The 15,939-nt window shown below is 31.0% G+C and overlaps 1 protein-coding gene across 1 annotated transcript in view; it reads right to left on the minus strand.

The window, feature by feature from the left end:
- Positions 1-15,939, minus strand: part of LOC134726109 (U3 small nucleolar RNA-associated protein 6 homolog) — a 142,227-nt gene that overhangs the window by 103,644 nt on the left and 22,644 nt on the right. Inside the window, exons 11-13 of the mRNA XM_063590506.1 lie at positions 9,565-9,649; positions 8,237-8,316; positions 6,944-7,009 (exon numbers count right to left, since the gene is read on the minus strand). Of these exons, the coding sequence (XP_063446576.1) occupies positions 6,944-7,009; positions 8,237-8,316; positions 9,565-9,649 (231 nt within the window). The remainder of the gene's footprint in view (positions 1-6,943; positions 7,010-8,236; positions 8,317-9,564; positions 9,650-15,939) is intronic.

Below are 15,939 nucleotides of genomic sequence, written 5' to 3' on the forward strand. Positions count from 1 at the left end.
TTAAATAAAGGGTTATAATCATTTGCTAGACGAAAAAAATCTAAAGTTTCATCTGATGTTCCATCGAATATTATGAATACAGATTGTCCCTATATCTGCCATGATACAATATTTTTTTATACAGACTTGCTCATTTTATAGTTTATGCATAGATGTAATAACAACTATGGTTTATGGAAATTAGGGTTTTAATTTTTTTTTTCTTTTTTTTTTTCATAGTTTTCATTTAGTACTACGATTGTTATATGGACCCCCCATGTTTAAAATGATTTTGCCTTCAAACAAAACCCCTAGAATGATTTTCTTGACATTTTCAGAAGTGGCACAATTTGCTGGCAAGGCCATGGCGGTCAACATAAAACTTTCAGGTCAGGCCTGGTACTTTGAAATAACAGACAATTAACGACCAATAATCCAATGCTGTCTAGTCATGTTAAAAATAATATCCAAGTAAATTGACTAATCTATGAATTATTAAAAACTTCATTTCAGGAATATTTACATAATATACAGTTTACAAAATTTACATTCAAAGATTCATCGGTACATCACTTTCACACATCACAAATGGATTTCATTACATTCCGCATCAAAATAAGCAACAGTGTCCAATACTGTGCACACACAAAAAAAACATTGCATAGTGTCCAATACTATGTGGACAAAACCACGCAACAGTCTGAGCGGACAAAAATATCAAAACTAAATACAGTTGAATAGTCATGTAACACAACTTCTATGAATCTACAAGTTCTCCCAAGATGTGCTAAAATCTGTCTAGAATAACAAAATCCTTTTTAAAGTTTCATAGTGAATGGGTCTTTTCTCGCCTTCAATTCTCCTTAACACTTAAACAGAGGGCTTTTATATACCTCTATTCCACAACTGACCTAAATAATCTCCAAATATTCTCCAACTCTTCGTTTACAAAAATAAAACATATAAATCATATAAAAGTATTTACTACATGACCTAGAAAACATGCTATGTTAATATTATAGCAGGATAGCCATTTGACTTAATGACTTTAACAGACGATAACCAAAATTAATTACAGTGGACAAAATAACACTTGTACAGCAATAAAAAAATAGCAATAAAAAAGTCCTTTAATTGAACAAAAATTTTAGTCACGGTAGATTATATTCTCACTAACTGCAACTAATCACCAACCACACTTTAGCTGTTTTTCTTCAACATGATTGTTTTACTATGTGGCAAGGATAGGACAAGAATAAATCAAGATTTCCACAATTTTATTTTTTGCTTACAACTTTATGAAGTTCTTAACTTGCTTAACTTATGTCAATATCCTAACTAAAAAGAATTGACTCCGCTTTTGAATTTTTGTGGGCAATTCTTTTCTAAATTAATTTTGATTATAAATGTCTTGAAAAAATTGAACCAATGAATATTTTGTTTACATCGTTTTTCCAACAAATACTCTTGTTCCTGTTTCTTATTGAAAAAAAGAGTTTGTTTTGGAATAGGTAAAAAAAGAAAGATAAGAAAACAGATAATTAATAAAATCCTGTTTAAGAAAAGGTTTATAGACTTTTCTTAATTTCCTATTTCGAAAAACCATACCATGCTTCATACCATCAAGTTATACCATGGTATAGTAATTTGTACCATACCATCATACCATACCATGGTACCATTCATGCATACCATGGTATGATGGTATTCGTACCATACCACCATACCATAACACATACCATACCATCGTACCATACCATGTTTTACAGTATGCCGACCAGAAGGACCTCCTCGCATGTCCCATATACATTGACTTTCACATAATACAAATAAAATTGACGTGCAGCAATTACAGACAGTTGTGCTGTATCAAATCAAAGGGAATTACGTCTTTTGAAGTTGGAGAATGGTCTATGTTGGTGTTCACGAAAAGATATAAAAAGTTTACCATTGGTAATCATTAACCAAACATAAAAACTGACGTTACAAAAGAAACGAGATGTAGTAAATATCAATTAATTATTTTACACCCCAAAAGAATTAAATGTAAATTAAAGATCTCCTAGTAGAGCTTTATATATAATTCAATTTTAATTGAGAGGATAATTAAATATTTCCTTTTAAGACAATTAAATAAATGTACAATAATTCTTTTTATTGTCTCAGAAGAGAATGGTACATTAATGGTTTCTAATCTGAAAGTGCTAAAGAATATGTTGTCTATTCCTTCCATTTCATTTTTTTTATTTATCTCATTTACATAATTTTATTGCCTTGATCAATTTGATTGTGTGTTGTTTTGTTTGTATTAGTTTGATTCCCTGTTGAAATATATTTGCAGGACTGTGAACTGGAGCTGAGTAGGTAAAATTGGTTCATGAGCAATAGACCACTTTGGAATCATGTCCCTCAGCGAAATAGGTCGTCAATTTCATGTGCCTTTCTGATGTAATTTACAAGTAAGAGGGGATTGCCAGTATCCCTGCTCTATTGAAGTTTATCAAGAGTTTTTTTTTTATCATCATTACATGCATTATGCAGGATTAACTAGAAATATTATATTTGTTCTGTATGAACTTAATCCCAATTTACTTAAGACAGTGCTAAAAGCAATTATAATTTAATTGGCTTAATAATTTGTGCAACTTAAGCATTATAAATTTTTCAACCATTTTCTCAACTTAGGAACAGAAGTGATGTTCACTAAAACCAAAGTTTTTTTAACAGAAATGCAAAAACTCAAAAATTGTCTTTTATATCTTATCAAAGAATATTAAGGATAATGAATTAATCTGTAATTTTCCAAGACAAAGATTTTTTTGTGTGAATTGGGTAAGATATGATTTATCACTGTACACAACATGAACACAAATATGGCAGAGTTAAAGACCTTTTGTGGTGGTTCGTAATCTAAGCATCACAACAAGACAAAATTGCAGTATTCTATACATGTTTGGTATCAACCCAGTCAATGTTTGACTTGGGAAGAAGGTATAGTGATGTTTTTAATGAGTATCCCGGCATTGTTTACATTTACTTTCACAAAGATGTACATTAAATAAAAACTTCGGTAAATGAATTTCCTACTAAACAAACATGACAAGAAAGCAACATGAAAAAATATATGGTTTTGCATTTGTAAATATTTGGCCGTGGATTGGGTCAAAATTTACCAGTTGCTACAAAGTCATAAATAGTTTGTGTCCACCTAACGTTCATTGCAAACAAACATTTACAAATTTGTGTCCCGTTAAAGACCTTATAAAAACACAATCAGTGTGATTATTGTTTCAAACCGTCGACGAAATACTTCAGTGGCATTTCGTAACTAGGAAACTTCGATCCCGGATAATGCCACCTTAAGTTATTTTGTATTTGAACGTCTTTCCCTAAATAAATCACGATTAAAATATCTATTTATCATCAAAATCTTTTCATTCACTGATAGACGATTTATAAACAAAACCGGTATCCAGTCTAGTAAATTTAATCTCAGACAAAATACAAAAGTCATTTATCTGCAATTTTTAAATTCTTTTCAAATAGGGTTCAAAATAATGCAATGACTTTTCATTTTAAATTTTTTATCACCTTTTGAATTATTTGATCTTACTAATAAATAAATATGAATAAAGTCACGTTTTAATTCCATTAATCTTTTCATCCAAATTAAAATATTTGGTACATTTTTACAGTGGAACCTGACCATCTTAGTACTTTTTTGGAAAAAAAATTTCACATATCAAATGTTAAAATGCCTTTCGATGGTTCAGTTTTGTTATTTTTTATGTAAGAGTTAAAATGAAATTAATCTCAAAAACATTCCAACATGTTTTTTTTTTTTAAATTGACAGAAATATATCTTATTCTATAAACAGAAGATGTCATCGTTTGGCAAAACTTATTTAGTAAACATTTTCATGATAGCTACAAATATAAGATACAGTGTTCACTTATCAATTTCTTTTGTTTATTCAAATCATCATGGAAATCATAATTCAGAACAAATTGTGTTATAACCATAACTGTTAACAAAATGATATCAGTTTTTAAACCCAAACCAAACATTGTAATCACAGGTACCAGTCGTTTTCAAAATCTTGATGAACTTATGAGTTAGTTAGGGGGGTTAACATCCTACAGAACGTAATGCAATAAGTTCGACAGTAGTTGAATTCAAGAGTCACAGTGTCCAAATACTTATACTATTTGAAGTTAACAACAAATTTCTTAGTAAATTTATCACTCAATGGTAAAAACTATTTAATCAAACATAGAACAGTTGATCAACTTCAGAAAAATACTAGACACCGTATCATGTACAAATATAATGTATGAATTAGCTATTCATTAAAACCTAATGGTTAAGGTGTCTTCAAAATTTGATCATTATCTTCCATTAGTGCTTTAAACTTAGAGATTTGCTAGTAATTTAGCTAAAATCAATCTTAACATTTAGTAAACTCTTTAAAAAAAATGTCAAGTAAAATAACATGCAATCAACAAAAGTTTCATGATTTTATCTAAGAAATGAATTATCTTTAAAACTTCCTTTTTTTGTGACTTTAATAAGATTGTTATGTCAGCCATTTATTGGGGGATGGGGGTTTGAGGGGTCCTGATCCGAAGATCCCGTGCTTAAAAGCATGAAATCCAGAGGTCCTGAATTAAAAAGACAAAAATCCCGCATTACAAAGAATCAATTCCGAAATTCAATTAAAAACAACCGATTTGGATGTCCAGAAAAAGGTCCTGCCCCCCCTTCATTCATGTCACTTCAAAGTTTAACTTTGAGCATCTTACATTCTTTCCATCAATTCTATGTGAACATAATAGTTAGTCAACAGCTATTAAATTTCCTGATGGTCATTTTAAAAATATATTTATTTTAAGTCTATGGGAGATAACTCTATATAATAGTTTTGACTTCCTCAAAAAAATGTTGACCACAAGCATGACAAGCACACCAAGTGTGTCTTCAACCATACAAAAACATAAAAAAAAACAATAGTCAATTTATCAACATTAAAATAAATTTGTAAGGGTTCCGCGGAACCCAGTGTCTCGCCTACTTTTGCTGTAAATCGCAGGCTCAACAAAAAATGAGGAAAAAAATCAATAAAAACATTCCTCTTGATACTATCTTTTGATTGTAAGAAGCTTCTGTCCAAGTTAGGTAAAAATCTAGGATAGTTAATGAATCTAATTACATGTTTTGAAAACTTTAACTGCGGACTGTATGTAATGTTAACTGGAAGAAAATATAAGTCCATTTAAAAGTAAAATACAGAAAAAATGGAGTTATCTTTTTACAAAATTTTCTTCTGGATACTATCTTATGATCATAAATAAGCTTCTGTCCAAGTCTGGTACAAACCCAGGATAGTTTAAGAAAGTTATTAAAATTTTAAAAACTTTAACCACAGAGTGAATGTAATGTTTCCACTCAGAAAAACTAAGTCCATTTAAAAGTAAAATACAGAAAAAATGGATTTATTTTTTTACAAAATTTACTTCTGGATACTATCTTATGATCATAAACAAGCTTCTGTCAAAATATGGTTCAAACCAAGGATAGTTTAAGAAAGTTATTAAAATTCTAAAAACTTTAACCACAGAGTGAATGTAATGTTTCCCCGCAGAAAAACTAAGTCCATTTATTAGTAAAATACGGAAAAAATGGAATTTTATTTTTACAAAATTTACTTCTGGATACTATCTTATGATCATAAACAAGCTTCTGTCCAAGTTTGGTAGAAATCCAGTATAGTTTAAGAAAGTTATCAAAATTTCAAAAACTTTAACCACAGAGTGAATATATGTGGACGCCGCCGACGACGACGCCGACGACGACGGAAAGTAGGATCGCTTAGTCTCGCTTTTTCGACTAAAGTCGAAGGCTCGACAAAAATGGATTTACAAATATGCACAAATACAGTATACAGTTCCTGGATAAAGCCAATTCTTCAAAGCAGACATAAATTGTATATTACACCGCATTTTGTTTATACATTCGTATAGATTTTTTTCAAATCATTATTTTTTTAGAAAGTTTAAATTTGACAACAATATTTTAAAATGTGACTTTAAAAACTTGCAAAAACGTAAGTTCATGTCCAAAAGTTTAGTCCTGGAAACATGTTTTCAACAAAATTATAAAAACTGTCATATGAAACTACATATTGAAGGTGGTACATAACACTACAGGGAGATAACTCTGTAAAAATTGGTTGAAAATTTTAAAAACTTTCCATTGTGGAGGAAATATGAAGATTCTTAATGATTAAAATTAGTGTTTGTCAAAATTTCTATATATTCAATGAGAGTTTTCTGATAAAGCATGTGGTTCAATTACTGCAAGCCTATGTTTTATCCATAAAGCTTGTAGAATTTCAATTTCCAAATTCATGTGATTTCAAACAAACCAACATTTAAATGCAATGCTCATTTCTTTTGCAGAAGCTCCTCCTGACTGAGAGGCGATTGTAATTTATTATGGTTAATTTTACCTACCTGAACTCACATGGTATGTACTATGAGTAAACTCAGCACTTCATTGTACCAATCAATTAAAAGTTTATCTCCTCTGTAAGATGGCTACCAGACCAGTATCATTTTCATATGATAAATTACCGTAATCTTTAGTTTTCTGTTTAGTGTTTTGTAGACTTTTATTTGTCTTTTCATTATTATTTGTTTTTTAAGTGATTTCATGATGGTAGCACTATCTTTGTTTCTTTCTTAATTACATTGTTCTTTAAAGCTGAGTCTTTTTTAATAAATAAATTGTAGAACTCTAAGCAGTCATTTTGGAATACATTGTATTCTCTAAACCCAGACTTCTTAACATAAGCATCTATCTTTTGGGTTTCATAAATTGAGCTTGAATAGGAATATTCAACAAATAGTCATGAAATAGAGTGAAATCTACTCTATCATAATACTTTATGTAAATGTCTCCTACCTTTAGGGATCACTTTTTCTTTTAGGGCCTCTTCATAGACTTCATGAAACTTTACTTCATTTTCATCTAGAACAATAGTTAAGAAAGACTACCCATATTAGCAAAAGCATAAACACTGTGAATTAGGTATCAACAAACTCTAACTTCACCAAACATAGACATTCAAATATAACAAATTTAGCTTTCAAATTTTTTGTTTATGCCATTTCCCTGTTTTCCATTTCCTCAAATTTATCTTTTATATAAGCTTTGGATTTCAAATATTTTGGCCACGAGCATCACTGAAGAGACATGTATTGTCGAAATGCGCATCTGGTGCAACAAAATTGGTACCGTTGATTTTATTATCATATAATAATTCATGTCAAAAATTATTTTTGAAACAAAATTATTAATTTGGTTGAGAGATAGACATATAGAGAGAGAGTTTAAGTAAATCAACAATATTAAATGCATGAACAATTTTAAGTCTTTTTTCTGATTAGGGCTGTTCCAAAAACAAATGTATGAGGGAAGAAAGACACTTTTAACTTGACCCCACCATGCATACATATCAAATTGGATATTTCATTTAAATGTTCAAGCAATCTTTCTTAAATAACCACCCCCAACCAATTAATTCTGGAAAAGCTCTTATTGCTTTTAACTTAGTGTTGCTTCTTTACTCAAGGAGCCTGTAATTCAGAGGTTGCCATTTGTTCCTGTATTCCACATTTGTTTTTCATTCATTGTTTTGTACATAAATCAGGTCATTAAGTTTTCTTGTTTAAATTAGTTTACATTTGTCATTTTGGGGCTTTTTATAGCTGACTATGACATATAGATTTTGTTCATTGTTAAAGGCCATTATGGTAACCTATAGATGCAACATTCTAAGTCATTTTATTTGTGATAGATAATTCTCATTGGAGATCATACATTATTTTCTTTTTTATATATCTAGCTTGAATTTTTGGGGTAAAATTTTAAGATAAAGGACACAATATAAAAGTTTGTCTGAAAAGGGACAGACTGATAATATTTATAGGGAGAAAATAGGAATAACAGAATAAATGTATGTATTTTATCCTTAAAAATATAACCAAAAACATATATTGAAGGCCTACAATGGCAGAGGAAAGCACAGACAGAGGAAAGCACAGAACAAACAGAGGACATAACAGAAAAGTTTATAGACCAAAGCACATAGGGGACAGACTGAATAACAGAAAGAGAGAGATATGCATAATTTGTCTTTTTGAGGCTAGCAAGGACAATGTGTAGCTGAAAGTTCTATCATAAATCTCCTTATACCTGTGTTTGGTGTAGTATACAAACATTGCTTAGCTATGGCATCCCAGGTCTGTGGTTTGTCTGAATACTCCCTCCTCAGACTGTAACATAAAACAAATTAGTTAAAAATAAATTACTTTATTCAAAAAGTGCTTTTTCTTTGCTTTTTGCATGTTTTTTTTATTCTGTGCATGTGCAGGGTTTGTGTTGTGGATGTATTCCCCATATCCTTTGTTTTTCTATTCTATAATCTTCACATTATTTGTTAAGATATCATTTATATGTGTTCTTCAATCACAGATGCAGCAGCTAAGTATTGGCCTCAAAAAGGTGCCATAAATGTTTAGTATGATGCTACATTTCTGTCCTCTTATAGACTTTAATAGGAACAAAATTTAAAATAAAATCGAGAATGGAAATGGAGAATGTGCCAAAGAGACAACAAACCGACCATAGAGCAGACAACAGCAGAAAACAATATATTTCTTTGCTTTGGATTTCACAAAATGTAGATAAAGATTAATAAATTATTACACAATATATTTTTGTTCCCATTAAATCGACATGATCCAAGCAAGTAAAGAAAATTGTTCGGAGTTATGTCCCTTTTACCTTGCAGCAAAAAAGCTATTTGTATCTGAAATCATTTTTTCATGGCTTTTAATTGAAAAATAGATATAAAAACATTTGAGTAAATTAAGTTTTACTGTGCCTGTTGCTGTGTGTTTTTTTTCTACATTGGCTAGAAGATTAGAGGAGAGTTAAGATCCCACTAAACATGTTAAACCACGCTGCATTTATGCATCTGTCCAAAGTCAGGAACTTTGGCCTTTGTTTGTCTTGTATGATTACAAAATTTAATTCATTTATATTTTGTGAAATTCAGAATGATGTCCACTTCAACTAAACCTGTAAATATATTTGTTAAGGGCCAGCTAAAGCCTGCCTCTGGGGTTTTCAAGCTGTGTTGAGGACCCCTTGGTGGCCTACAGCTGTTTTCTGCTCTATAGTCAGGTTGTTGTCACTTTGACACATACCCCATTTTCATTCTCAGTTCTGTTTGAGTGCTAATATGATGTTATATGAAATTGTATATAAATTTCGTGTTTCTTCAAATATTTAATCATATCAAAGTTTGTGAAGATGTTCATTTTCTGTCATTAACAACACATTTTGCCAATAGACGGAAGTGAAATTAATAAGATCAATTAAAAAATTGCTTCCATGATATTGTACAAAGGCAAAGTTATAAATAAATAACATTTCTTTAAAGTAAAAATATTAAGCTTAATTGCAGTATACAAATATTCATTCAGAGGATATGGTAAAAAGTTGATGTTCTAACTTACCTTGTAAATATATCTTCCTGTAGTTTTGTTGTAAAATCAAACAGTTGACAGATTGGTAAAAATGACAAAACAAAATCTACATTTTCTGAAAATAAATAACAAATAATGGTTAAGTGTTGTGTATTGAAGGGGTAGACGAATTTTTTTCATCAAATATTTGTTTGATTTATTTTCATACATAGCACACTTTGAAAATAAAATAAGAATGTCATTTTATGTTTTGGTACCAATCTTACCAACAATTTCTGTGCATATCTTATGTTTTGAATTACAAAATGTTCCAATCATTAATATAACTTCTTGTACATAATTATAAATATAATCTCATTCATTTCATCATGTTTTTTAAGTTGATTATTAAAGCATAAATTTGTGTGATTTTTAGGAAAGTTACCTTCACTAACACAAAGGAAAGTTATTAAGGGACATCTTAATAACTTTCCTTACAGGGGACAATTTGGACAAAAATACTGTCAAGTTTTTCATAATTGCTTTTAATATACAACACCACTTTCAATACTCATAAGTTATATAAGATTGTGGTCTGAGTTTATTGGTGGATGATGCTGAAGCATCTTGAGCAGAAAAGTATGGTATTCCTAGCTAGACAATTTAGATCAATGTTGAATGCATCAGCCATGATGTTTAACCTCACAACCAAAGTGTAGAATATATATAAATGTTCATAATTATAGATATACTACTCATACAACTTGACTACAAAGGGTCCTAGGGGTCATTCAAAAAATGTATCTTTTTGTCTCAATAAAAACCAGTAACAGAACATGAAGAGAATGTCATACACTCTAAACATTCATTGTAAACACAGGTCCTTGTTCAGAACTTGAAATTTAATATAGACAATTTAGTGCATAGCAAGTTCCCAATTTGTCACAATATTGTTGTGGCTTTAATGTGTTCTAAACCTATCTTTAAGTGTAAGTGCACTGTGGATGGTTAAACATTGTAAACAAATAATATCAGTTAACTTGTAGGTATATTTGATAATGAAAATCTAATCATTATAAACTAATATTTAACCAGTTCAATACATCATGCATAAATCATATGATGTATCAAAGTATAAATATTTAACATAGATGAAATGAAACAGTTGTTACATATATAAAGACAAAATAAATGCTGTTAAGAGTTCTATGATGATGATGATCTACAAGAAAGGCATGTCTTTACAATAAAATATACCTTTATATATACATATTTTTAGGGGCCAGCTGAATGACACCTACGGGTGCGGGAATTCTCGCTACATTGAAGACCCATTGGTTGCCTTCGGATGTTGTCTGCTCTATGGTCGGGTGGTTGTCGCTTTGACATATTCACCATTTCCTTTCTCAATTTTATCTTTGTTTCCTGTCTCCCTACCTAACCTACATTTAACATAGATATAGGAAGATGTGGTGTGAGTGCCAATAAGACAACTCTCCATTCCTATACTTTAACACATTTTGTTATGGTTAAATAATTTTAAAGTTTTAAAGACATTTTTCTATAAGCAGTAGGTTAATTAACATGGACAATGGACAAGATAAGACATTCATCAACTGAAAATATTTTTGCACACTTTATCAACTATTCATGTTTTGCAGTTTTAGGATATTGACATGTCTCTGAGTGTTACAAGTACATATAGGATGCTAACATACATTGTTAACTCAGTATTAGAAATATTAAAACAATGATAAGATAAACAGTTCATCTACATGTACCCCAAGTCCAACTTATATATGCTATCTTTTGAAATTTACATAGATGCATACCATGCATACTAACACATATCTCAAGTGAATTTCTACTGTGCAAAGGATGTGCAATGATGTGTCATTCCAATTTACTATTTATTTAACTTTACAATCTTTTATCAACTGTTCATAGTCCAATATTTTATCTGATATTATCAAGTTCATTAAATTTTCAAATCACCTTCAGATATCATTTAGCAAAGAGGTGCAATCTTTATCTTCTTTATTCAAAATGTAAAATGAATATATATATATTGATGAAAAGAGATTTTTAATGGATATTTGTGTAGTTCAAACATGTTGCAATGTCACTGAAACTGATATGTTTATGGAACAGTCTGACTTTTAGAAGTGCTAGAACCCAGGATGTAGTTACAAAGTGGTAAATAAGATTCCTAATTGCAGAAGCTGATACAGTGAAGTCCCAAAGTCATCAAGAATGGCTCAAAATACCATCCTATGCCAATTCTGTGAATTATCAAATGACATTGCGTGGAAATGTTTTAACTGTGACCTTGTCCTATGTAATTTATGCTTAAAACAACATTCAAAATTTAGTGGATCAGATGAGCATTATATAATTGACTTGAAACAAGTTGGAACGCCAGAAAATGTGGAAACAATTCGAAAGTTTAATCTTAAAAACTTACGATGCACAATTCATAATGAGGAAAAATGCTCCCTTTTCTGCTGGGATTGTAAAAATATAGTTTGTTCTTTTTGTGTCCTTGAACCTGACCATAAAGGTCATAACTTTGACAAACTTAGCAATGTGTACAGTAATCAACTTTCTGATCTAAAAGACATCAAAGAAAGGATAGAAAAAGATTACTCTGCTCTCAGCAAAAGTGTTAGTGAAAGTACTTCTACAAATGACAATTACAGTGAAATAAAAGAAAAAATCATCCAAAGGGAAAAAGAAATAAAAGAAAAAGTTTCTGCAGAAGCTACAGTGCTCATTCATAAACTCGATAAACTAATTATACCAAGTAAAGATGCATTCATAGAAGAGAAACTGAAGATTCAAGAAAAGGAGAGTCAAGTAAAACAAACAAACAAATTAATTAATGAAGCATTACAATCCCATCAAGCATCTTATGTACTACAGAGTATTGGCAAAGTGGACAAAGATTTACAACTAAATGTGAATACAGATGATATACCACTAGTGCAAAAATTTATATTTACAGTTCCAGATTCTCTTAATATCAATTTTGGATCAGTGAAAAGATGTCCAATTCTCAGGGTCATCAATACATACAAAACAAATGTGCCTTGTATTAAAAAACTCAAAAGTTTAAAAAATGGAACTTTAGTCTTTTTTTATGAAAAATTTGGGGACCATTACATAGCATACTATAATGTTCAAGACAAAAATTGTATAGTCTGTACCATATCATCAATCTCGAAATTGGAAGGGCGAGTCTGTAATATGACTGTAACAGAAGATGACGTAATACTGTTCACTACTGATATCAGCAGTTACTCAAAAAAAATACTATGTATGAATGCATTTGATAAAAAAAATAAAAAATTTGAATTAAGTATCAATTCTAAAAACACATACAAACCACACAATGGAATACATTCAGCTAACCAGAAGATATTAATTGGATTTAATGAGCATGAACATTGTACTTCAATGCTGATACGAGACAAATGTGTAATGATCTTTGATAAACTAGAGGCTCCAAAGAGCCTGTGTCGCTCACCTTGTTCTATGTGAATATTAAACAAAGGAAGCAGATGGATTCATGACAAAATTGTGTTTTGGTGATGGTGATGTGTTTGTAAATCTTACTTTACTAAACAGTCTTGCTGCTAACATTTATCTCTATCTATAATGAACTTGGCCCAGTAGTTTCAGTGGAAAATGTTAATAAAAATTTACAAATTTTATGAAAATTGTTAAAAATTGACTATAAAGGACAATAACTCCTTAGGGGGTCAATTGACCATTTCGGTCATGTTGACTTAATTGTAAATCTTACTTTGCTGAACATAATTGCTGTTTACAGTTTATCTCTTTCTATAATAATATTCAAGATAATAACCAAAAACAGCAAAATTTCCTTAAAATTACCTTAAAAGGGGCAGCAACCCAACAATGGGTTGTCAGATTTATCTGAAAATTAAAGGGCAGATAGATCTTCATCTGATAAACAATTTTACCCCATGTCGGATTTGCTCTAAATGCTTTGGTTTTTGAGTTATAAGCCAAAAACTGCATTTTACCCCTATGTTCTATTTTTAGCTGTGGCGGCCATCTTGATTTGATAGTCGGGTCACCGGACACATTTTTAAAACAAGATACCCCAAAGAAGATTGTTGCCAAGTCTGGATTAATTTGGCCTAGTAGTTTCATAGAAGATTTTTGTAAAAGATAACTAAGATTTACGAAAAATGGTTAAAAATTGACTATAAGGGCAATAACTCCTAAAGGGGTCAACTGACCATTTCGGTCATGTTGACTTATTTGTAAATCCTACTTTGCTAAACATTATTGCTGTTTACAGTTATCTCTATCTATAATAATATTCAAGATAATAACCAAAAAACAGCAAGATTTCCTTTAAATTACCAATTCAGGGGCAGCAACCCAACAAAGGGTTGTCTAATTCGTATGGAAATTTCAGGGCAGATAGATCTTGATCTGATAAACAATTATACCCCATGTCAAATTAGCTCTAAATGCTTTGATTTTTGAGTTATAAGCCAAAAACAGTATTTTACCCCTATGTTCTATTTTTGGCCGTGGCGGCCATTTTGTTTGGTGGACCGGGTCACCGGACACATTTTTTGAACTAGATACCCCAATAACAATTGTGGCCAAGTTTGATTGAATTTGGCCCAGTAGTTTCAGAGGAGAAGATTTTTGTAAAAGATTACTTTAATTTAAGAAAATGGTTAAAAATTAACTATAAAGGACAATAACTCCTTAACGGGTCAACTGACCATTTCGGTCATGATGACTTATTTGTATATCTAACTTTGCTGAACATTATTGCTGTTTACAGTTTATCTCTATCTATAATAATATTCAAGATAATAACCAAAAACTGCAAAATTTCCACAAAATTACCAATTCAGGGGCAGCAACCCAACAACAGGTTGACCGATTCATCTGAAAATTTCAGAGCAGATAGATCTTGACCTGATAAACATTTTTACCCTATGTCAGATTTCCTCTAAATCCTTTGGTTTTTGAGTTATAAGCCAAAAACTGCATTTTACCCCTATGTTCTATTTTTAGCCGTGGCGGCCATCTTGGTTGGTTGACCGGGTCACGCCACACATTTTTTAAACTAGATACCCCAATGATGATTGTGGCCAAGTTTGGTTCAATTTGGCCCAGTAGTTTCAGAGGAGAAGATTTTTGTAAAAGTTAACGACGACGGACGACGGACGCCGGACGACGGACGACGACGGACGCCGGACGCAAAGTGATGGGAAAAGCTCACTTGGCCCTTCGGGCCAGGTGAGCTAAAAAGGATATTGTTTAGAAACATATAGATTTCCTAAAAGGGATTTGGATTTCTGGAAAATTAATATAGACAGTTTAACAACGAATACCAATGGGGACATAATTATCTGTGACCAGCATAACCTTTCTGTATTTGATTCGAAGTTAATATTCAAATGGACTAATCAAAATCTTACAAGCCCTAATGACATAGTCACAACACCTACTGGACTAATTGCTGTATGTGATATGTACGCAATACATGTATTTTCTATGGATGGGAAACTCTTGAACAGAATTGGCAGAACTGAAGGAATATGTAATCCTACCTGTTTACATATCAACAAGAGTGGTCAACTGCTGGTTGGATGTGAAGGTCCAACAAAACTTGAGGATTCTAAAATTCATGTGGTGGAGATATTAGTATGATTATCTGTATTTTAGAAAAGTTGAAACTAGGACAAATGATCACTGTTCTTATATCTATTAAAATGGTCATTAAACACTTGGTTTAAAAGAGTTTTCTGTGGATGAGATATTTAATTAACATTCAAACAATTGAAACTTTTCTACTAGTATCCTTTTCAAGTCACAGGACTAATAATAAACAATAATGCATGTGTTGTCATGCTAATACAAAAATAAGGAGATGTGGTATGAATGCTGTTGAAACAAAGTATCTACCTGAGTTGATGCCTAATTCATAATAAATTTATTTATAAATATCAAATATGATAGACATGAGCTAACAACAACCACTCAAGTACAGGCTCCTGACTTGGGACAGAATAAATAGAAATAAGAAGATGTGGTATGAGTACCAATGAGACAACTCTCCATCCAAGTCACAAAAGTCAACAATTATAGGTCAAAGTACAGTCTTTAACACAGTGCCTTGAACCAGAAAACCTATATTCTACAAAAAAAACAAAAATTTGTCCATAGAATGTGGAGGCACCACTTGCACAATCATTTTCTATGTTCCGTGGACCCTGAAATAGAGGTCAAAACTCTAATTTGGCATTAAAATAAGAAAAATCATATCATAGGGAACATGTGTACTAACTAAGTTTCAACTTGAATTGTCTTCAACTTCATAAAAAAACTACCTTGACCAATACTTTTACCTGAAGCTGGACAAACAGAGGG

This window comes from Mytilus trossulus, chromosome 7, assembly GCF_036588685.1.
Source record: "Mytilus trossulus isolate FHL-02 chromosome 7, PNRI_Mtr1.1.1.hap1, whole genome shotgun sequence".
In the NCBI taxonomy this organism is placed as follows: Eukaryota; Metazoa; Mollusca; class Bivalvia; order Mytilida; family Mytilidae; genus Mytilus; species Mytilus trossulus.